This window comes from Myotis nattereri (assembly GCF_964212035.1).
Source record: "Myotis nattereri genome assembly, chromosome: 5".
NCBI classification, from domain to species: domain Eukaryota; kingdom Metazoa; phylum Chordata; class Mammalia; order Chiroptera; family Vespertilionidae; genus Myotis; species Myotis nattereri.
This window is the reverse complement of record NC_138080.1, coordinates 45,595,103-45,620,447: the sequence shown is the minus strand read 5'-3', so window position 1 is coordinate 45,620,447 and position 25,345 is coordinate 45,595,103. Positions and strand designations below refer to the sequence as shown.

The following is a 25,345-nucleotide window of genomic DNA, read 5'->3' as shown; positions in this document are numbered from 1 at the left end:
TTAAAACAAGGGAATTATTTTTTTAAATACACATTGAAATATTAACAGATGAAATGTCATGATGTCAGGTATTTGCTTCAAAATAAGGCAGAGGGCTATAAGTAAAACAGGATTTCTCATATTATGGTCATTAACTTTGGTTAAGAGTTCTTGGGGGTCTTTATATTATCCTCTATATTTTGTTATTTAAAATATTTCATAATGAAAATGTAAAAGACATTACTTTTATTTCAATTTGAAAAGCTGAACCATAAATTGAACTTAAAGTGAATTTTATGTTTCTTTGGTAAAATTAGTTTCCTCTATCCAGTCTTGTAACAAAAAACTATAGTATAAATAAGAATTGCTCAAGGGAAAATTTATAAAGAGATAAAATGCTATGGTAAAAAATTATTAATGACAAAACATCTTTTAATAACTTAATGGATCGCCTATGATTCACTGTAAGTAAATTAAATCCTCCCATAATACAATTCAAATCCTATTCCTGTTTTCCATCAATGAAGATAGAATGCACAGCTGGTCATCATGATCAATTCAACAGCTATCAAAACAGTCATTAACTCTATCCAGTTTTCTTTCCAAGTAGGAAAAAAAAAGCTATTTTTCTAAGCCTCTTCTACTGTCAAGATTTTACTTTTCCACATTCCAATCATTAGGCAACTTTTTCATGTCACCCATAGATGATGTTCTATATGCTATCCACATATTATCATCGAGCACTTACAAGTGGACTTCCTTTCTTCTAGAAAATACATTATTTTATTTCTTAGTTATTTAGTTATGAATTTTACCACCCACTAAAATAAGTTTCAAGTGGTGATGTTCTTGACATTCTGTCCTATTTTTCAACATATGTTACAAGGAATTTTAAATATAAATGACAATTGGCAAGTGGAATTTATCAACTATTTCTTAGCCTAATGTTTATTGGCAGTTCCTCTTGTCAAAGAATATGGTATATAAAATCAATAAGAATTCATTTAAAGTAATGGCTGGGTTTCAGACTCATTTATTCTGAGTCAAAAGTAACTCAGTTGGTGTGGATTCTCTGTTATTAAAACTCTCAGAATTAATATTTTGTAACCTATGAAACTGAAATAAATAACTTTCATCTATTAAGAAGCTAAACTGCTCAAGTTATATATATCACACTTGATGAATTTAGTTTCATCAGAAGACACTGAACAACATTAAATCATCTAACGACAGCGGAAATAAGTCACACACCTTGGTATCATTGGACTCAGGATTTGAAGAGACTGCTGACCCATATGTTTAGTGATTCATATTCTTAGATTTCTTTTTTCAGTAACCCTCTCAAACTCTCTCTCAACTTGATCTGCCTCTTCCCCATAAGGAAAAGTTTGTTACTATCTTGTGTTTTTTAAATTAATGGATCATTTTAAACTTTAAAAATCACTGAAAATAAATGCATGTTATAAATATTGAAGTGAAATTAAATTCTTTAAATATAACATAAACACATGCTCTTAGTCTCTTGGTACCATATTCTAATTAGGGAAGCAAGTATTACTTGGGACCTCTTTCCCTTTCACACAAACTAGCATAGAAGTATCTTTATAATATGAGTCTTCCCTAATTCAGAATATAAATATGGGTGAACAATGGGGGTTCTATCTGAATATTGGCTTATTTAAATCCATTAGTAGGTATTAATTATTCAACTCTAATATATACATATTACTGTATACTTGAGTTATTACAGCAAAGACTAATTTATTATTGCTGAATTACTTAGAAAAGAAAACTTAAAATGCATAGTTGTTCATATACTATACAGAAAAATCCAGAAAATTAACTGTTCCTTTTAGTAAGTATATTAAAAATATGTTCAAGAAAAACCTCATAAACATACAAGAGTTGAAAATTAAGTTCTAAATTCTCAGACTTTTAGTTAAAATAAAGAATGGCTAAAGAATTGTTGGATTACATTACATCCCCTTATGCCTAATTTTTACTGCACTATTTATAGCTGTAGAACCTATCTTAATCTCCCCAAAACTCTAAGTATTAGTAGCAGTAGTTCAGTCTCATTGTGAGCTAGTGCTAATAACATTGTGAGAGGTTATAGAAAATCCATCAGCCTAAAAACAGGTGAGTCCAAATGTTTTAGTTTGAACATTAATGGGTGGAATTAAAAAATGATTACTGCAAATAGGTGTATTTCATTCAGACCATGTCTTCCTTCTTAAAAATATTTTCTTTGGTCCATTAAAAATTCACTGGCCTTATTCATCTTTCAGGCACAGAAATTAATATTCATGATCACTAAATCATGGCAGCATGCCTAAGCCATATTAAATTAACATATATTTCTCTCATTGACTTTTTCAGGAACATCTGAAAAGAAAATGTATTATTTGGAAGAATTTTTATTCTATGCATGATGTGTTCTTGGTTCTGAAATAAAAGTGTTTCCCTTCAGGAAAACAGTATGGCTCAAAATTAAAACCAAGACATGAAGATATAAAACATTAGTTCTGATTTTACCTACCGTCTGTAGAAATATATTACCTTACCTTATTGACATTAAACTGATAAATAAAAAGCACTTTTTATTGAGTCTGGTTCTAGTTTAGTATATATACTAGAGGCCTGGTGCATGGATTCGTGCACTGGTGGAGTCCTCCTCCCCTCCCCCACCACCACTCATCCCAGCCCCACTGCACCTGCTGCGGGCTCATGCCCAGTAAGTCTGGATCTGGAGAGACTTGCAGCGGCACTCACCAGCCGTCAGTCCTGCATCTGGCTCACATTGATCAGCAGAGTGGCACTCCTGCTGTGGGAGTACACTGACCACCAGGGGGCAGCTCCTGTGTTGAGCATCTGCCCCTGGTGGTCAGTGCACGTCATAGTGACTGGTCATTAGGTCATTCAGTCATTTGGTCACTTAGGCTTTTATATATATATATATATATATATATATATATATATATATATATATATATATATATTCAAAAATAATTCTGTATTTAATTCATTGACATAGATAACCCTATTAGCCCATAGTTCAAAATGTATTTAAGGTCTATCTACCAACTCTCTATGGAGGAATAATAAACAGTTTTTAGAAAGAGCACTAGATCATAAAGTATTGCCAGGCCATTGCCACATGTTTGGATAAATAGAAGACACCAGCAGTCCTAAAGGTCACACAGCAACCCATGAACATTTTCAGCAGTCCTCTCACCCATCTTTGAAAGAATCAAAAATGACCTGTACAAAGATTAGGAGACATCTACGTTCTCTTCTGTTTACAACTGGGATGCACTCTCTGGACTGTGGCTCAGCACTGGATGTCATGAGTAATTGGATGCAGGGAAGGTTTTATTGTTAAGAGCAGTGCAAAGAAGCAGCATGGAAGCACTTTAAGTCTTTTTCATCTAGTTCATATGCAGGCCAGAATGTTGGGGAGCCATTTTCATGCTTGAGCCCTCTGCTGTTCCAAAGAACATCAATTCTTTAATTTAGAAATTAAAAATTTTAAATATGGTTACCTGATCTAGACCATCAGAAAATAAAGCCTATTAAACACAGAAAAATAAATTTAAAAGCATATCATTCCAGAAGAACAGACCAAATCCGTTGAAATTGAACCATGCAGAGATGTAAGTTGAGAGATGAAATTATGGAACCTATTTTTAAAAGCATGTGTACTATGAGTAAAGAGAACATAGATGCATTCTCAACTCCTGTAGTGCTAAAATAAGAGGGTGCTTCCCTGAACTGTAAAAAACAAACAAACAAACAAATGGCTTAAAAACCAAAGGAAAGAAACAAGGTCATGTGATGAATGCATAAATAAACTTTTCTGCATGTAATATGATGGCAAAGCTATAAAATTATTATAATAAAAAAAATCCCATTTCCCTGAGTCAAGTAAAACACTAAATTAAGGTCAAATCTTATGCCAGTGTTTTGAGTCTTACACACTTATCCCTGAAAATAGTTGCAGATGAAAGGCCAGTGCAATACTCTTCATATTAAAACATGAGCAGCTATTTAATAAAAATGTAAAGATGAATCCATAATGTCATTTTTGGCTTTACTATATAATTACTTAATATTATAACTCTCCTGTTCTTTCAACAATGCACTTGAACTCAAATTCATTTGTATAATTTAATGACTGGAGATTATCCCATCACTTAAATTTCATTTAATAATTCTAAAGTGTTAATAAAATCATTTTAAATGTCTAGGGTTCTTTTCACAAGTACATAAATCCATCCCCCTTCACCACATCATTCCCCAGAGCTTTCCTTTCTTCAGTCTCTCAAATACTAGAGTTTCTTTTTTTCTATTTATGTCAGCTGTTGTCTACTTAAATGTTCTCAAAAGTTCAGTTTCAACTAGAGGGCACAGTGAGGGCAAAGTATGTCCCTAAAGTAAAAATGCCACCTTCAACTTTGTGAAATGGTAAAGAGAATTCATCTTCTGATCCTTGGAGTTAGCAAGCAAGATGCAGCAGGTTCTAACATCAACTCAAACTTAAAATACACAGAGGCTAAACCCATTCACTTCTTGCCACTATTTATTGACTATCAACTCTGTCCCAGCATTATCTTCAGCACTGTGTGTACAGTTAAGAACTGTACGCCAGTGTCCTGGGTCCTGCTTCGGCATTGCTTTCCTGAGGTTTATAGCCAGATCTTAAATAAAAAGGATAATCCTTAGCCTGCATGATTAAAACAGTCCCTGGAATATAGTGGAAGCTCAGTAGCATTCCTTGGTGAAGGAATGAACACCATTATTAATCACAAATTGTGATAAGTATTATGTAGGAAAAGAAAAGATTGCTTTGAAAGAGAATACCAGTATGAAATGCATCTCTGTGGAAATGCTATATAAACAGATATGAAGGGAGAGAAAGAATTAGAGATGTGTGCAGAGATTTGAGGTGAAAGACTTTGGTTCATCTGAGAGGCAAATGAAGGTTAGTTAGGTGGATTTAGCTTAGTGAGTGGGCTGGACAGGATAAATTGGCAGGAACCAGTGTTAAAGCTGTGCTAAGAACTTTCAATTTTATATGCATTATAATGAGAAGTCATTGAAGTGTTTTAAGCAAGAGAGTGATGTGTTCAGAGAAGCATTTAAAAATTCTGGCTACTTTGTGGAACTGAGTTAAGTAAAAAGTGTGGAAATGGAGAGACAATGGGATAAACACATGACAGTGGCTTGGTCTGGAGTCAGGGCAATGAAAAAGAAGAGTGTCTAGAGATAAAATATATTTAGTTGGAAATCACATCAATAGAATGCAAGGCTGAAAGAGCTGCTGAGAATACTCCCAATTTAAGGCTAGTTTTATTAACATAATGGAATACTCAAGGAGTTTAGACACTAAGAGGAAAGACTTGCCTCAGTTCTATAAGTCTTTTTACCACCTTAATATAAAGTATGGTTCAGAATTATCCAGCACATTGGAGTCCATATTCACATTAAATAGTTCTGTGTTAGTTTTCCATTCGCCATGGAAGAGCAAAGCGCTCCTTTCTCAAAGCCTGAAGAAAAAGTTGTTGACAAGGCAAATTTTTCAGCTTGTATAGTGCTGACTCATTTTTCCACTGAGCATTCTCATTGTCAGGACTGGGAGGACGGGGCAGAGAATCAGACACCTAGCTGAGCACTCCTGACTCGGGCCTCCTGCAGCAAATGATGACAAACTGATCAATGGAGAATTGACTGATGGCTGGCTCTCTTCCTGTCTGCCCTTGCGGGTGAACCAGGTGCCCTGTCTTGGTGGAAACAGGCTTCTGTTTTTCATTCGGACCTTTAAATATTCCAGGAAGCAACCTACTGAAGAAGAGTACTTAGGTACTCTTACAATAATGGTTCTTAACCCTTTCCAGTTTGGTTATGGATACTCCTAGAAAATTACATAAATGAACATGTGCACAAAATGTTCATACAATTTTAGGTAGTACACAGACCCACTGATGCTGAATCATGGACCCAGGGATGGTTAAGATATCTGGGATACTACAATATGTGAGTCAGGCAGGTCTGCTAATATTAAACTTCTCAACAATGGACAGAGAAAACACAAGGAAGGACCACCCCCAAAATAAAATTTATATAATGAGCCAAGACTCTATCCAATTAGCATGCTAATCAAGAACATCTCATTATAAACAATCAGATAGAATTGTGAAATAAACATGAATCTGGTGTCAGAAAACCTTTGTTCAGCAGGATCACATATTATAGAACCATGAGCAAGGCTTTAACTTGTCTGAGATTCAGCAATGCCATTTTAAAGCTAAGTTAAATAATAATGGTAACTACCTGATAAAACTTTTGCACTTGAAAATATGTGATAACTATAAATTTCTTTAGCAGTTCTTATTCATGTACTAGAGGCCCGGTGCATTAAATTCATGCATGGGTAGGGGCCCTAGGCCTGGCCGGTGATCAGGGCTCTCCTTCATTTCGCGCTGCCCTCTGGTGGTCAGCACACATCATAGTGAGCGATCGAACTCCTGGTCTCTGGTCGAACTCCCGAGGAGACACTTTGCATATTAGCCATAGATAGATAGATAGATAGATAGATAGATAGATAGATAGATAGATTACTACAAATTTTACTTCAACCAATTTTCAAGGCAACCACTTTACTGACCTTGAGCTAGTAATCTAGTCACCACAGAGTTTTAACTGCTGCTACCAGAAGGTGCTTTCTACATTACAGCTGGGCCTTCGGCTGACACAGTCTATATCTGTAAATTGTACATTTCACATTTTTTTTTATTTTCACTCTAAATATGTTTCCCAGGTTTTGAATTGCATTTTTCATTTACACGGCAAAATTAAACCATGTAAACTTTGGACTTTAAGACAGCTAGGTAGATCTGTAACGTCCCATATAAGTGTCAAGGTAGGCATTGAATTTGACCCATTATCAAGGGATAGGGATATTTTCACTTACCTCTGTCACTGTCATAGAGGTACGCAAACTTGTCCCACTGATAGTATTCAATCAAGCTAAGAAGGGCTCCTTTGAGGTCAGGTCTCATCTGAATGACAAATGGGTGGGTACCATCAGTTGGGAAGCTGGGAGTGATGAAGGAGACATGGAGCGTTCCACAAAATGATGTGATGGTATTGACAGACTTCTTGTCATAAAATCCAAAAATAGCATAGACTCCTCTTGAAAACTGGGAGCAGACTAGAAGAATAAGGAAAACAGAAAGGATAAGTTAATAACATTGGCATACAATATGGATTTACTTGCAACTTAATGCCCTTTTATATAAAATAAAAAATAACCAACAATTAAAAGAAATATGAAGATTATATCAATCAATGATCCATCAAATGTAGGAGCACTTATTTACTTAGCATTCTATTTAAGGAATTCAAAGAATTATAAAACATTAAAATAATAATTCTAGGTTTATAAAAATACCTACATTATTTTTAACAAACTATGTGATTGTAAACATATTTTAGGACAGCCTCATTAAAAAAAGGGTACAATTAAAAACCATTAGTTATAAGAACAAACTATAGTTACAGATGGTTTATACATATTTATAATAGCTCATTCCCTATAAAAATGATTTCTTTAAAAGGCTTTGTTGTGCCAAAGCCGGTTTGGCTCAGCAGATAGAGCGTCGGCCTGTGGACTGAGGGGTCCCAGGTTCAATTCTGGTCAAGGGCATGTGCCTGGGTTGTGGGCACTTCCCCAGTGGGGAATGTGCAGGAGGCAGCTGATCGATGTTTCTCTCTCATCGATGTTTCTAACTCTCTATTTCTCTCCCTTCCTCTCTGTAAAAAATCAATAAAATATATTTTAAAAAATAAAAGGCTATGTTGTGCTAATGATACTTTTATACCAGAAGGTCAGTGTGATTGTGAAGCATATCACCTACTGATGATGCAAACTTCTTAAAGAGAAGTTGGGTGCAAGACTCTCACCACCCGTATCATATCACTGGAGGGAAACCTCTTTCTCACTTATATCACTCAGTCAAGTAGTAACTAAATTAAGTTCAGAACACTTAATTTTTATCTTTCCCATGGACTTAACTTATCCCATATGTTCTACTCAGACAAAATAAAGACTATTACCAACATTTTTTGGCTTAGGATCATCATTCTTAGGACTATATATATATATATATATATATATATATATATATTTGTAAGTTCCCATGACTCACACAATCCCTTATCCTTTAAGACTATATTTCAGTGAATGGCATATGACACTACCTTCCTCACTACTTATAGTCAGACCACCACTAAGCATTGCTCATTCTAATACCTAAGTGTACTGAATGTGGTCCACTTCTTTCTATCACCATTCTAATCCTAGTTTACTACCACATGCACTTACATTGTGCTTGCCTTGTGCCTGGCATGTTCTCTGATACATTAACTCATATGTTTCTGATGATGACCCCTGAGGTAACAACTATTATTATTCCTAAATTACTGATAGTAAAATTGATACATAGGGAGACTAAGTGATTCACCCAAAGTCGCACAGCTAGCAAGTATGCTGTGCTCAATCCTCGGCAACCTGGATTCAGAGCTGATGCTTTTAATTGATTTTTGGAATACCTACCCAACTTTCCTCCTTCATCCAATTATGCCCCTTCCATTCTATTCCCCACAATATAGTCAAAATAAATTTCAAAATACAAATCTAAACATATCCCTTTGAGAAGTAGGGTTTACTTTTTCTAAGACTCGTGCCCTGCAAGGCCCTATGGAAATGATTCATGTTAAACGATCCAGTGCTTCAGAGCACCATTTCAAGTCAGCCACATGGCTTTGAGTAAATAAATTCCTGATATTGTTTAATCTCAAGAGTTGTTTCAATCCAAGGAATACAAATTAGCTATCCACAAACATAATCTAACAGTCCAGAGCATAATATCAGAAACATCTTTTTAAATTAATTAACCCTATTTAAAGGACAGGACCAACATTATTTCATTTCATCTCCTTCACAAAAACAGAATTGCTTTGTAATTAAGAATTATGTAAAAATAGATTTGCTTAATAAATAAAACTGCTAAAATATACACAGATTCTAGTAATCAACTTTCAGACAACCAATAAATAACAGGCAGTAATATTTAGCAACTATTGTATGATATAAAAAAAGGAAAGCAAGATTGGCTATTTGTTTATCAAATATTCATATTTTCCTTTAAATTTTTACTAATCTTCAACTCATCCCCATTTTTCTAACACAATTTTCTAAAATTTCTAGGTTACATCTTTATAATAATATGTCAATTGAAATCTTTTCCTTTATTACCAATCTTCTGTAGAGCAGTCTCATTTATCTCAGAAAAAAATGAATATATTTCTTTACATTTATTTCATACTTTAACATAAAGCAAAGATGAGATTCCTGCCTTTTATTCATGTTTATATTTTTGTCTTTGCCCTATTACAGAAGTTGAAAATAACTATACTCATTTTTCATATACATGAAAAAGTCCTTCCATTGTGAAAACCCATCTAGGAAAAATTTGTAGTACAGTGGAGCCTTGACTTATGAGTGTCCCAACTAACAAGTTTTTTGAGATACCAGCTGTCTCTCGGCTGATTTTTTGCATTGAGTTGATAGAGTAATTTGAGTTAATGAGCTCCTTAACAAGCTCGGTCTCGAAACAAATTAAACTTGTAACTCAAGGCCCCACTGTAGTTTCTTATTTAATACATGGATATATTTGTGCTAACATGTATATCTTAAATCTTAATTTTTTTCAGAAATTGATGGCTCCATATGGCATATAAAAGGGGGAAATTGCTACAAAATTCTCTCTGGGTCTATTTCATTTTATTTCCTTCAGTGTTGGTATGTCATCTAAATAGTACAGGAATAATAGGCAGTGTTATTTATTAACAAGACCTCCTCTCATCTTAAGTAAAATAGCTTCTGTGATAGGAATAGCAGCCACAGGATCAGCAGAATGCTCGATAACGGATGCCACTGTTTGAATGCATAGGCAATCTTACTAAGGAGCCATATCTTTCATTTTCCATTTGTTTTAGACTCTGGAGTGAGTTGTCTGGGGGCCTCCTGATTACCAGGGCCATCTGGAAACATTTGGCTGTGGCCCAACAACAGGCCCGCGCTGTACAAAACTCCAGAAGTTATCACAATTCTCCTAACTTAAAAGGCACTTTTCTTCCCAGGCAATTCAGCTAATTCTCCAATTAACATAATTTTATAAAAATGGCCTTATTTTACTGACTATCCCTAGTCTCTCTCAACCCTCTTCCTTTATTCTTTATCTCTTCCTGGCACATATTCAGTTTTCTATTTGTCTATAGCCTCTATTTTTCTAGAGATTTCTTTCTTAATGTGCCTTTTCTACACAAATAACTGCCATTTAGTCAAAATTGCTCATGTCCAATCTTACCTTTGGACAGTCACTGTCCCTGTCCCCAACCATGACATGAATATTATTGTGATTTACAATTAAGAAATGCTGACTTGCCTTAGCTAGTGTTGCTCAGTTGGTTGAGTATCATCCCATGCACCCAAAGATTGCTGGTTCAATTCCTGGTGAGGGCACAAACCCAGGTTGCAGGTTTGATCCCCAGTTGGGGTACGTATAGGAGGCAACTGATAAAGGTTTCGCTATCACATCAATGTCTCTCTCTCTCTCTCTCTCTCTCTCTCTCTCTCTCTCTCTCTCTCTCCCCCTCCCTCCCTCCCTCCCTCTCCTTCTCCCTCTTGCTCTCCATCTCCCTTCCTCTCTCTCTAAAAAATCAATAAAATATATTTTTTAAATGAATAAAGTAATGGCTGGCTTGAATAAGGTGTTTTGCTTACCCAATTTGCAGTGACCATCTCATGATTAAAAACTTAGTGCCATACTCTAACGCCCTATTCTCAAAATATTCAAGAGTATTTTTGCATTCTAATACTGAAGTTCTCCTCAATATAATGTGGACACGTGACACTATTGACACAAATACAAGGAAATGAGTTCCTTGTTCTGCTAACGTCAGCTATAAACATCTGTTTTATTCTACTTTATTCATTCCAGTATTAAAGGGAGTTTACTATGGGGAAACAGCATTACTATTAAAATTACTCCTCATTTGATTAGCAATACAATTTCTCATGTTGACCTTTACCTTATTCCCCACAATGCCTTCAAAATTTAAAGCCTTTCCCTAACTTATATCCATCCTCAAAGAAGGAAAATTTACTGTCACTGAGAATATCCAAATAATGTGTCACAAGCTCTGGATATAATTGCAAAGACAATGCTCTAAAATGAGTTAGTACCGCCATCTTATACATAGTCATTGTTTTCTTACATCAAGTCCTGAAATGGAGGAAGGAGCAGAAAGGCTCTCAGTTTCCTAATCCATACAATTACCCCATGACACACTCTTATGAATTTCTGAATAATTATTCTGATTAATATTAGAACTGCAGTTATTATGTCTTAAGACTCCAAGCTGATTGCAAAGTGGTAAAGATGCTCTTACTGAGCTCTACTTTAATTAAAAATTTAATATCAACTTTGAGAAACTCAGCAAAGAGGAGTCCTTCTAAAAGACACGCTAGGTCAAACAGCAGAAATGATAATCTCCTGGGTGTAAGTAACTTGCTGATTATTCTACTTTTCGTTATAAACCCAGATGATATAAGCCAATAGCAGTGCTGATGATGCATCCAACGCACATCTTTTTCTCTTGGGTCATTCTGCTCATTGGTGCTGCTAATGTAGCATACTCGGTGCAGTATGGAGAACCTTGCATGGTTATTTAGTACATAGGCAGGAAGAACAGGACACTATTTATTTTTGTTTTACATTCTTTATATTTATAAATCACCATTCACTTCAGTGAAACAGCGTGGACTGCTTCCTAAGCAGGAATGGAGTCAGCTCCTTTGCAACTTGCGTAAAGTGTGGTGAAGATTCATCACTATGCAGTCATGGCTTCAAAATATAGAGACCACGGAAAATCTCACTCCTTTGACCCTTAAACTTCTGACACTACTCTTACAAACTTGGAACTCTGAGTTTACTATTGAAAGTTCCCTATCGTTTAAGTTGTGATCTAGCCACGGTATCCAATAACCTTTTTATCAGATCAAGCTTTCTTACCTTCCCTGAATTTATTAGTCAAACGCTTGCTTCTTGAAATAACCTCTCCATACCGCTACTAGTTCCCCTCTCTTTCAATTCCTTCTCTACATTTCTGCCAAGTAAAATCACACCATGTTGGTACTTTTCCTCTCCAATTTCAAAAGGAATTCTCCAAGGATTTGTGTTACAATTTTTTTCTTCTCATTTTACATTCTCTTAGTGGTCTCCTTCCTTTTAACATGGTTAGATTCAACTTTTTATGCACATTTCTCAAAACTTCATTGTCACCTCAGTGGTGTCCCCTTATCTAGGTTTACTGAAAAAAATACATGTTGTAAATATTTGATGTCATTAACATGATGTTGGGTTTAGAAAATGCCAGAACTAACGGGATAGACAGAGTCACTTCTGAGCTGGAGTTCATAGATGTAATCTCACCCTCCAGGGTCTTCCATTAAGAAAACTTCTAATTCTATATCATTCCTACTAATTCCAAAAAAAACAAGGAGAGAAAACCCTAAAATCTTATCCTATAAATCATGTCTTTGTGTTGATTTTTTTCCTTTTTGCTCATGGCATCATAACTGTTGCAATCATTGATTTTCTATATTTTTAAGAATAATCAATTTATTACTCTTCTTGTTCTGCTCATGTCATCTATAACCATTTTTTTATTCTACTTTATTTACTAATATATACTGTAAACATACTGTATATAATTGTGTAGCAAATATACTGTATATACATTATAGTACAGATATACTGTATATTCTGTATAGTACAAATACATACTGTAAATATACCACATATGATTACTTTTTAAATGATGCACTTCATGATTATTTCATGTTATTTCCTCGCTAGTCTGATTTTTAATTAAAATATTTATTGCAAGACCTGAAGTATGAATTTTCTAGAAAAAAGAAAAAAAAAAGAAGTACCTAAAATACTTACCATTGTTTTACATTGTCCAAAAGCCTATTAACTTTAATCTCAAGCATTAACTACCACAGAAAAATTATTATTCTGTCTCCAATGATCTTGGGGCTCTGACCTGAGATGTAGCAGTTGTAGAGGCTAAAAGTGAGAACAACCTGAGATCGAATCCTGATGTTGCTGTTATTTAGTTGAACTTGACTGGGCAAGTTGCTTTGTTTTCCTCTGTCTTAGCTTAATCATGTGTAAAAGAGGATAGTGATATTACTTGCCTACCTCACTGAGATGAGCAGTATTAAAGAAAAAAATTAGCTGAAACTGTGCTGGCAAGTAGTAAGCCCTATGTAAATCTCTCACGACCTCCCTACTTATATTCCATGTTCGAATCAATATTGATACTAAATTTCTCATCTTTTTCCTGTAGCACAAAATTCCCCAGCTCCATGAGACATGTGTTCATGCGTTAAAATCACACTCACCTTTTCAGAATGTGAGAATCATTTCTGACATCCCTTCCTTTATCCTTAGCTTGCAAATTGTCACCACATACAGCCTATTTGACCTCTCAAATCTGTACTCTTCAGCTCTGCTGACACTGCCTTAATGTGCCCCTTAAATATTTATTGACTGGATTGCTGCATTAACTTCCCAAATAGCCATCTTCATAATAAATCTCTTTCCTATCATAGTAGATATAATCCTCCTGATTAAAATCCATCATTGTCTTCCCATTGCTTAGAGCAGCGGTTCTCAACCGTGGGTCGCGACCCCTTTGGGGGTCGAACAACCCTTTCACAGGGGTCGCCTAAGACCATCGGAAAACACATATATAATTACATATTGTGTTAGTGATTAATCACTATGCTTTAATTATGTTCCATTTGTAACAATGAAAATGCATCCTGCATATCAGATATTTACATTACAATTCATAACAATAGCAAAATTACAGTTATGAAGTAGCAACGAAAATAATTTTATGGTTGGGGGTCAGCACAACATGAGGAACTGTATTAAAGGGTCGCGGCATTAGGAAGGTTGAGAACCACTGGCTTAGAGAATAACACATGACAATGCTCAGATGTTATCTGTTCAGTGTGGCCTGAGTTACGTGCTTCTCCTACATGTGAAAGCGGTCTCCACTTTTGCATTGTGGCCTGGGTTACAATGGTCTTGCTTTGCACTCTCTGAGCTAATTGAAAGCAGAGAATGAAGTGCTGCTTAGCTCTAAATGCATGGCATATCAATTAGCTGGCACAGAGCAGACAGTTGATAAATGTCATGCAATAAAATACCAACTCTTCCATGAAGGGTGTCTTGCTTACTATCAACTAAATATGATTTTCCCTGATTATGAAATCTATCAGCATTCTGTCTTTACCTCCCTCATGGCCTGAAGTATAATATTGGTGAGTGTGGGGGGGGATGGAGGGTTGGGGAGTAGGGGGAGGCGGTGACCTCCTTGAAGGCAGGGGTCAGTGTGAGAAGAGAATGAGAATCCCTGAATTGGAAGTCTAGCTTTCGCCTTCCATGGCCATCTGGTAGAAGAATCACTGAATCTGAGCCTCAGTTTCCTTATCTACTGAATGTGGATTTTAATTCCTATTCAGCCTACCTTAGAGGAATATTTAAATTTTAAATTAAGTAATATAAAGAGAAGTACTTGGGAAATATAAATCATTACATAAATGTGTTAATGACAATAAATCCAACCATAATGATTTTTATATTCTCTTCAATGCTAAATTTAGAAAATTTTCATAAGTATGTTATTAAATATTTGTTGAATGACCACAAGATCTGGACCAATTAGATAACAAAGATATAAACCAGGTTCTTGCATTAAAATTTCATTTCTGTTGATACTGGTGTATTTTTGGAATTATATCATTACAGTGTTTTCTTCTTTAACTATCATACTAAAATATAACTAATGTTACTTTAAAATTACTTGTGCAATTTAGTCTGCCAGTTCTCATAATAGGGAGGGGAAAACCAATGATTACTACGAAAAGACAATAATTGGAATGTTTGTGAACTTTTATTATTGTAAGCTTTCAAAATGTCTTTTATTTGTGTGGAGAAATTGTACCAAGAGAGGTGAAGTTAAATCCATACATAGTCTGGGATGCAGTAGAAACCTAAAAAAAGAGGTGACTTCTTTGTCTTGGACATATGTCCAGTAACACATATTAGATTCAGAAATATCCTCAGGTATCCTCACAATCTCAAATGTCATATTTCTCTAATTCAATAGACTTTTTCAAGTCTGAAAACTTATCAGGAGCAACATTTATTCCCTTAAAAAATAGAACTGTTGTAACCTATGATCCGTAACATTTGATTTCCCCTATATAAACCTAGGAGAATGTTAAAAATGGAACTATAATTCTTTTACTCTTAGACTATTTAGGTAAATACAATATGCTATTCTCACAATAAAATGAAGGAAAACTTCATTTTATTCTCTTCATTATTAGGATTATTTTAAAGTTCATATGCTACTGGGGCGCCTTCTTTTCTTGTCAATTTACAGGAAGCATTTCCCACTTGGGAGCTGACATGACAGCTTAGCGCCTCTCATAAAACTCAGAGCCCAGCATGACACTAGCATTGACACGCAGTATATAGCTATTGAATGACACACTAAATGATTCAAAGAAAACATGAAGAATAATAAATATTCACCACACCGACATTTTCTATAAACTGCCTCACTGATGATGTTCCATATAGCCCTTCCACAAATCTTTACTATGATAAATCATGTCCTGTTTACATACGTTTTGATTCAATTTTTCATACAAATACTAAATGTGATGCATCATCACTCAATAGAAGACAATGAAGTTATAGTCATACATTTTTCTTTCCCTCTCACAAACATTTATCCTTCCTGACCTTTGTGTTATGTTTGCTGAGCAAGGTGAAATGTCATGAGTTTATTGCTTGTTGCCCATATTATATGCAGCTCTAAAAAATCTATAACATTTATTCTGGCTTCATTCATCATCTGGGAGAGCAGGCAACAGGAGAACTGGCAGTAAGAAGCAATAACTCTCATGTGAATTTTAATGAGGGGTTCTGGACACTTAATGAAAGAGAATTACCTCCGTTTATATAAAAAGCTATTTCACAAAACATAGTCCCATTCTTCATCCTTGGGTATGTATTTCCTCCTCATAAATACACATAATTCTACCCTCTGCAAATTCTTGCTCTACTTCTGCTCTATGTAACTTCTGGGCACCGCATGGCCAGATGTGAGGTGGATGTTGTGGATAAGGAGTGCCAGGCAGAATGCCTGGAGGCCTGGCATCCAAGCCCCATTGCAACACCAGCCAGCTGTGTGCTTCTGGCAAATTGCAGTTTTCAAATGTCTCAGTTCCCTCAGAGGCCCCATGGAGCTCAAACTTGGACTTGCACGGCCAAATATCAAAGATAGAAAATATACAAAATGTCAGGTGGTGCATATTTATTATTCATCATATTCTTACTTATGTAAATGAGTCTGTGAGAGGCAATACATTTTTGCACATTAAATTCTACCATTCTCTTCATGTTTGATTAGTCTTTCTCCCTTTTCCTCTTTTTTTTTTTTATCTTCTCCTTTCCACTTATCCTGTCTCCTCCTTCTGTTTTTTTGTTTGTTTGTTTTTTTACTTTTCTACTTTATCTTTATGCTTACCTTTAGTCTATGAGGACTACTTTAAGCTCCATAGCACTCTTAATCCTGATGCTTAAAGAAATGTCTAAAGCAATTGGAGTGTAATCTGAATGTAGTTAGAATATTCAAAATTAAAGGACTATGTTTATTCCAAAATGTAGATCTGATATTTTAGCACAAATAAACATTTTTAGTTTTTGTGATCAAAAACTATTTTAAAGTATAATAGAAAAATTTTCAAATACCTAGATTTTTATGTAAGTGAATGTTTCTTTGAGTAACAGGCAGAAAGAAAACAATTGTATCGCCTTGCTTGTCTGGATGCTCTCCAATTAGATCCGATAACCCTCTTGTTTGTGTATGGCCTGGAGTTTCTATCACAGGACTTTCTTGCTCATGCCCACTGTTGGCAAGTGAGAGGGTTTCTATTTAGATGCCTCAGCACTTATATGTTAACTCATAAGTTTATTAAAAGAGGGGAACTTTAATATAACATAGTGAACAATTATGTAAATATACTTAAAAAGATACTACCATTAGCATGCATCCATAAATTGCTAAGTAACTGGAGGAATGAACTTTCGCACAATGAACTCTCATGCTTGATGTAATGGACCTGGTAAAATTGGACCTGGAGTTAACGTTTGGTAGTGGAGCATATGGCATTTTACGTTAACGTTGCCCAAAGGGCCTGCCTGCTTCCCTGTCACACCCTCTGCAGTAAGAGGAGCAAGGATAGAAAAGAGTTCCCTCAAGAAAAGATTACTAACTCACTTTTTGGCCCTTACATTTATTTTGTTAATATAAATGAAAGGTTGATAACTAAAAAAAAAAACAGGAATAAACTCTTATACAAATTTAAGCACGCATATTCCTTAAAAGGTATAATTTGCCTTTGAGGACCACGTTTCCCAGAGGCAACCCCTGTAACGACTATTTGGTGTGATCTTCCACACTTGTAATTCTAGTTAGAGTTGATTGTGTTTGTTGACTCTGTTTTGTTACATTTATGATTAATTAGGCCATATGGCCATTGTCCCGAGACTTGCTTTGATGCATGGCAAAGAAACTGCGATGTTGGTAAAGACTTAGTTCATTCTTTTAAACCACTACCCAGCGCTCCCTGGTTTGGATGTATTATTATTTCATTAACATTCCCTGAGATATCTAGAGTTTCATGAATTTTTGCTACTACAAACAAGGCTGCAGTGAACATGTCAGGATTTTCCTCTTTGTCCACTTGAGCTAGTGTCTCTGCAGGGCAGATTATTAAACATGAAATTGCTTGTTATGCTGAATAAAATGTTAATATTGCTATCAAACTATCACCCAAAAACAGTATACCACTTCATTATATCCATTAAAATCAGATAGATTCTTATTTTTTGGTGTTCTTCACTGACGGTGGATATTTCTGAACCTTTTAAATTTTTACTAATTTGACATGTGAAAATACTATTTCATTGTTGTTTTAGTAATGACAATTTACTTTTTTGTATCCTTGCAAAAGAAGGCATTACATTTAGGGTTTTTCCAAGTATTAACTCTTAAAACTAATTATATCGATATGGGACAGAATATTACCCTCATTTCACAGATCAAAAAATAACTTGAAAAACAAGTAATTTTCTAAGGTCACTCTAGAAAATTATAGTGTGTGTCAAACCTAAGCAGCCTGACTCCAGAGATTGTTCTTTTAGCCATTGTACTATACTCTCGTTTTGTTTATAATGACATTTTTAACCAAGTTATCAATCTTTTCTTGATGACTCCTAGATTTTCTGTCTTGTATAATAAGAATTTCCCATATTAAGAATTTTAAAATGTTATATTTTATTTTGTAATTATCCCTTTTATAATTCTTCTCATATTAATATTTGGAATATAAACAAGTAGAAATTTAACTTTGTTTTCACATAGATATTCAATTTTCCAACCCCTTTAATGTACTTTTATTGATTCCCCCTTGTTTTTTTATTTTTTTTAATTTCTTTATTGGTTAAGGTATTACAAATGTGTCCTCATTTCCCATTAACCCCCAACCTCTCCGCCCCCGCCCCCACTCATGCTCTCATCCCCCTGTTGTCCATGTCCATTGGTTTGGCTTATATGCATGTATACAAGTCCCCCTTGATTTTAAATATCATCTTTATTATATGCTAATTTTCTGCTTGTGTTTGGGTCTATTTCTGAAGAAGAAAACAATGGTTAATTATTATGCCTCTTTGGAAATAACCGTTGCTTTTAAATTATTTTGCAAAATCTATTGATTTAGTTTTTTTCATTCCACATTTGAATTGAAATACAAATTAACTGGTAGAGATTAACATTTGTAACATTAACTTTAGAGACAATAGCTCAGATCTGTTTTATGATTTTTTAGTAAAGTTGTACACTTTTATTCATACTTATTAGTTTATCCCTAGATATTTTGTTGCTTTATTACTACTGTTGTCAGACATTTACATTTTCTGTCAGATATTTTTTCTTCATATTTCCTATTTAGATATTTCTCATACTTAGGAAAGCTGTTGAACTTTCAAATGATAATTTTATATCTTGTGATCTTATTGAACCCTTCTTATCACTTTTATAAGCATTTTGATTAAGTTTCCCAAGTTCACACAGCTAGTGGTATAGATCTAGAATTTGAACCCAGACCATCTAGAACTAACCAGAAAATTTTACACATAAAATCTTGGGAAACAGCCCTGACCAGTTTGGCTCAGTAGATAGAGCTTTGGCCTGCAGACTGAAGGGTCCCGGGTTCGATTCCGGTCGAGGGCATGTGCCTTGGTTGCAGGCACATCCCCAGTGGGGGGTGTGCAGGAGGCAGCTGATTGATGTTTCTCTCTCATCGATGTTTCTGGCTCTCTGTCCCTCTCTCTTCCTCTCTGTAAAAAAATCAATAAAATATATATTTTTTAAAAAGTTGCTAGAAGTTCTCATCACAAGGAAAAAAAATTTTTTTTAATTAAAAAAAAAAAAGCTTGGGAAACATACTCAAATAGATTAAAAAAAAAAAGAAAAAAGAAAGAAATGAATTCCAGAGTAGTGGTACGTATTCCACATCAAACAGATATTAGGGGGAAATGATGTCCCAAGCCCTTATTTAAAGTTCTTTTTGAATATATATTCTTAAGATATGGACCTAGTGTGTGTGTGTACATGCTATTTGTATGCTACCTTATGATTCCAATAGGTTTAAAATAAATCCACCATAAAATTAAGAATGACATGAACAGACATTGCATTTAAAAAGAGACATAGGAGGCTTATACAAAAATCTTAAAATGTTCAACCACACTAAAAAATCAGGGAAATGTTCATTAAGACCAACTGAGTCTACAAATTGACAAAAGTGAAAAATCTGATGATACCAGAAATTGATATAATATAAAAACAAGAACTTACATACTGATAGCAGATATATAAATTGATACAACCTTTTTGGACAACTATTTATTAGGCAAGATCCTGCAATTATTCCTTTCTTAGGCATATACCCTGAAATACTGAGAAATGTACACAGGGAGACACCGTGTATAATATCCATGGCCACATTATTTGTACTACCAAACATCCAAAACATCCTTCCACAAAAAACCACATACCATGGTATATCTAATGGAATAGTATACATCAGTAAAAAAAAAAATTGTGTTCATTTTTTATTTCATTACTAGAGGCTCAGCATGCGAAATCCTGTGAGACCAAGACCTGACATGCCAGCGGGACCCATCAATGCACCTCCTGGTGACCGGTCGTTTGGTCGTTATAGCATTACGGCATTATGGTCACTGGCTTTTCATAATACAGATTTTCATCTAAAACTATGAGTATATCTCAAAACATAATCTTTAGTAAGAGAAAATCAAGTTACAGAAGGTGGATAAGTTGCCTGCATAATGTTAAAAATACTACATGCTCTTTTAAAAAACCATATGAGTGATAAAACATATAATGAAATCTATAGAAATGATGAACATCAAGTTTGAGATAATAGCTATTCTGAGAGCATGCAACTGTATTAATAATGCTTTATTTCTTGGGCCCTGTGTATAAGGATGCTTGTTGTAATATGCTGCTTGACTTTCTGTAGGTCTGATGTTGTTAGTAAAATATTTAAATAAATAATGGGATGATTTGGAGAGCACAGCATGTAAGAAACCTGGATCAGATAAGGATCATGTAAGTCACCAAGGATCAGATAAGGAACAGAAAACACATCATATGAAATGTGAATCCCCTAAAGTCTAAGTAGACAGAGTTTAATTTCTCTTGCAGTGTTCTAATTAATGTGGGTTTTTTTTTTCATTCTTAATAAAGAAACTAGCAAGCTATGTTAAGAAGTAAATGCTGACTACTTAAGTGAGCTCACTGGCCCAGTTCTCCTTTTCACGCAACATCAACTTCTTCAAGCTTGCTCTTCAGAGAAACTGGAACTTATGTCTTGTCAAGTGACTTCTGGGTCAGCCATTCTAGTTGCAAATAGTTAAAATGATAAATGTCAAGGTGCTTTTGTATTAGAGAAATCTGAGGTCCACTTTTCTCCAGAAATCTCCATGTTTTCTGCTAAATACAAACTAGTCATATTGATGACACAATATTAAAATTCAACATCATCCAAAAATGAGTATTAATTACAAAACATAGGTCATTAATTATTAATGATGCTAAACATTTACCTTTGGGAAAGAACTTCATATCCAGTATGTCTTTGATCTTATAACAGAATCATAGGGTAATAAATATTATCCCTATTTTACAACTAAAGATTTGGATGATTTTCTATTTAAAAATACTGGTGAGGATGTCTTAATTTACTTCTAGAAGGACACTAGTTTTTAGAAATTTTTAAATCAAAGGTTAAAACTGCGAAATATGAGAGTAAATTAGTTTATATACATGAAAACAGTCACAGAATTAGGAAATGTTAGAATACAGTAAATAGCATTAAAGACACTAGTTTTATTTTCACACACAATTAAACTGGCAAAGATGTAATAGACATGTTTCCTGCACATATAATGCCAGTGATTCAGATGGATTTTTCCACCAAATAAGTTATTTTTGTTCATTAAGTATATGATTGTCAAACCACTAAGCTGTACACAGAAATCAATATATAATAAAAAGGGCTTACATAATTCAATTAAGCTAAATGGGCATTAATATATTTATAGTTTCTATATTATATATAATTTAATACTTAGATAATAGCACATTCATCATTGGCATTTCCTTTGTGGCTTATTTGTCACATTCAATATGGGCCTAGCACTTCAGGTCTCAGATTACTCTGGGGGAATTGGCCTCTGAGCCTGAAAAGACAGAACAGCCTCTCTTACCTCAGCCAGGACTCAACGCTGGTTTACAAAGTCTAAGGGGCCCTAACTCCCTGTCGCTGTCCTTTCTATATTGTGCAGAAACAAAATGAAATCAATGCCGCATTCCCTTTGAGTGGTTCTTACACTATGTGGAAGAGATTCTGGGACCTTAGCAGCGCTTTAATATGTGGTAAATAGGAAGTCTACATTGCAGATACGTCAAGGTTCCACATTCCCAGAGCTCACAATGAAAAACAAGTCTGAATAGTTTTTAAAACATCAGTTTTTCTAGAGTATTTCTCTGACAAATTTGAGGCTGTAAAAGGGAACAGCTTACATGTATATATGAACCCAAGCAATACCGGCTAAAAAACCTCCCAGCCAACCCATAGAATTTTAAGGGGGGGAGGGTGTGAATGGTTGTTATTTTTTTAACTAAGTTTTGGGGTAGTTTATTATGTAGCAACTAGAACCGAAATTGGTATCTCAAAATAGGGGCGGGGGGGGGGGGGGAGTACCACAACAAAAGCCTAGAAAATGTGGCATTGATTTGGGAACTAGGTAAATGGGCAGGAGCTAGGAAATCAGCAAGGCAATGGTTAGTAAAGGTTGGAGGAATGACAAATGTTAACAGAGGCCAGAAAGCCCACAGAAAACTGCTACTGGACACTGGAAAGATGAACATCCATGTGTTCTGTTGGTGAAAGCATTGGCAAAACTGTCACCTGTAACACAGTGAAAGACTGAAAATGTGCCAAATAAACTTGTAAGTCTGGCTAAGAACATTTTGAAACAGAACAAATGTGTCAGGTTGCATCTTTTAGTTGCTTGTAAGAAGATACAGGACAGAGATCAGCTGAAGAGAGACCTATTCAATTTGCAAGCAGAATTTAGAGGAAGCAGAAAGGCCAGGGCATGCTGTGTTAGAAAATAATCTGCTTCACATTTCCATTATCTCTACCTGGCCCCATCCAAAATGACCTCAGTATAAAGATTAAATCAAGATGTTGCAATAAGATCCCTTGGTAGGACTTCGGGAAGATTTAAGGTTTTGCCAGAGTAGACCCTAACAGACAGAAAAGCCCTTTAAGGATGTTAAGGGCATTGAATTATTGGAATTATCCTATCCCTCTCAACACTGATATTGGCTGTGTGCATACAGAGGGGGATGAGGAAGGACATAGAAGTCATCTTTTTAGTTCACAGCGTTCCGGATAAATATCTACATCCAAAGAGCTTCATCTACATTTGGATCTGATGTAGATGATGAAATCTTGAACTTTGAACTTGATGCTATGATTAGATGAAACTTGGCATCAAATGGCTGGATTGTTTTAATTTTCAGACAACAAAATTAAGGTCTCCAAAACCACTCCTCCTAGTACCAAAAGGTATTCTTTGCAATAACTGAGCACAGCAAACTGCTAGGATTAACCAGTGATAGTCTGTGTTCCTATATTCTATGTTTACGTTTCATTAAAATAAATCAAATACCTCTATTTCTGGACTGATATAGAATGTGTTTAGTGTTTTTCATATATATTTCACTCTTCTATCTCTAATTCCTAGCACAGGAAATGGCCTACTATAGGTGGTCAGAAAAGATTTAAGAATTTTGAATTAGTGAGTAAAATAATGAGCAAATAAATACTACTTAAGGTATCATAATAATCAAGGAAAATATGACTTAGTCTCTGACATATTTTAAATCTTCAAAAATTGCTAACACAATTTGAGCACCTTGAGTTCCATGCTAAAGAGAAAGCTGAAAGCACAGTTGTGGAGGCTGCCAGGTGGTGTGTTGTCAGTATGAGCCAACACCTTGAAGCTAATGGTCTATTGCAGGGGTGGGCAAACTTTTTGACTCGAGGGCCACAATGGGTTCTTAAACTGGACCGGAGGGCCGGAACAAAAGCATGGATGAGTGTTTGTGTGAACTAATATAAATTCAAAGTAAACATCATTACATAAAAGGGTACGCTTTTTTTTTTAGTTTTATTCATTTCAAACGGGCCGTATCCGGCCCGCGGGCCATAGTTTGCCCACGGCTGGCTATTGCCTTTTTTTTTTTTTTTTTACACATCAGATAATTGATTTTATGAGATACTTCACTTACAAAGATGCATTTACTGTGATTGATTAAAGTTGTTCCATAAGAAGAGAGATAGAACATGTATGAATATAAACCATAAACATTTACTGGGAATCTGCCCTTGAGTCAGTTTTGGCTATGCACTGGCCATGAAAAGCTGAATAATCCCGTTCTTTTCTCTAAGAGTTCACAGTTGTTGTTTTTTTATATCTTATTTTATTGATTAAGGTATAACATATGTGTCCTGATCTCCCCATTGCTCCCTAACCCCCCCCCCCCCGTCTCATGCACTCACCCCCCTGTTGCCTGTGTCCATTGGTTAGGCTTATATGCATGCATACAAGTCCTTTGGTTGCTCTCTTTCCCTTACCCCACCCTCCCCTATCTTCCCTCTGAGGTTTGACTGTCTGAAAGATGCTTTTCTGTCTCAAGCCTTTTAAAGCACAAACCTTCCAGTGTCTCTAAAACACTAGTTACTAGTACATGGGACATTTGTCAAACTTCTGAAAAGGCACAGGCAGAAGAAGGATAGAAGCACTTAAACCGGTTTATACCCAAATAAGTAGGAACATTTCTTAATGGGGGAAAAAAGCACCTGCTGTGTGTGAAACCATCTATCATCGTCATCATCATCATCAACTTGAGTTCAATATAAGTCTCCTCAGCCACACGGAGCTCTGACCCTCATTCAGAAAACCCAATATCATACTTACAGCTGCTGTAGCTGAGTGGATTGAGTGTGAGCCCATGGACAAGAGGTTCTGGGTTTGATTCCCAGTCAAGGCACAAGCCTGGGTTTCAGGCTTAATATCCAACAGGGGGTGTTTAGGAGGAGTGATTCTCTCTCATCACTGATGTTTCTATCTCCCTCTCCCTTCCTCTCTGAACCAATAAAAATATATTATTTTTTAAAAATATACCATATTAGTAGAAAAGTTATCTATATCATAAGGTTGTAGATGTCAAAATAAGTGATTTTTTAATATGTGAAATTTAATAAACACATTTTAATTTGTATTCCAAAATAGCTAAGGAATTTGCAAGTGTCTTTTAAGAAAATGAAATGTCAAATAATTCTTAATTTGATATCTAAAGGATAATACTTGTTAAATATGAAAACACCTAGTCTGATATAAATCTATTTTTAAGAAAAGAAAAAAAAATCAATTGAAAGTTCATTTCATGCCTCTGAAGAAGCTGTAATAGTGACGACAATGAGCAG

At 35.1% G+C, this 25,345-nt stretch overlaps 1 protein-coding gene across 6 annotated transcripts in view; it reads right to left on the bottom strand.

The window, feature by feature from the left end:
* The window catches only part of GRIA2 (glutamate ionotropic receptor AMPA type subunit 2), a 124,852-nt gene that overhangs the window by 57,615 nt on the left and 41,892 nt on the right, over positions 1-25,345 (bottom strand). For all 6 annotated transcript variants that reach the window (XR_013996112.1, XM_081093465.1, XM_081093464.1 and 3 more), the window contains one exon: positions 6,950-7,189. Coding sequence is in view for 5 of the 6 variants with exons in the window: in XM_081093465.1 (XP_080949591.1) it covers positions 6,950-7,189 (240 nt within the window). In the remaining variant the exon portion in view is untranslated. The remainder of the gene's footprint in view (positions 1-6,949; positions 7,190-25,345) is intronic.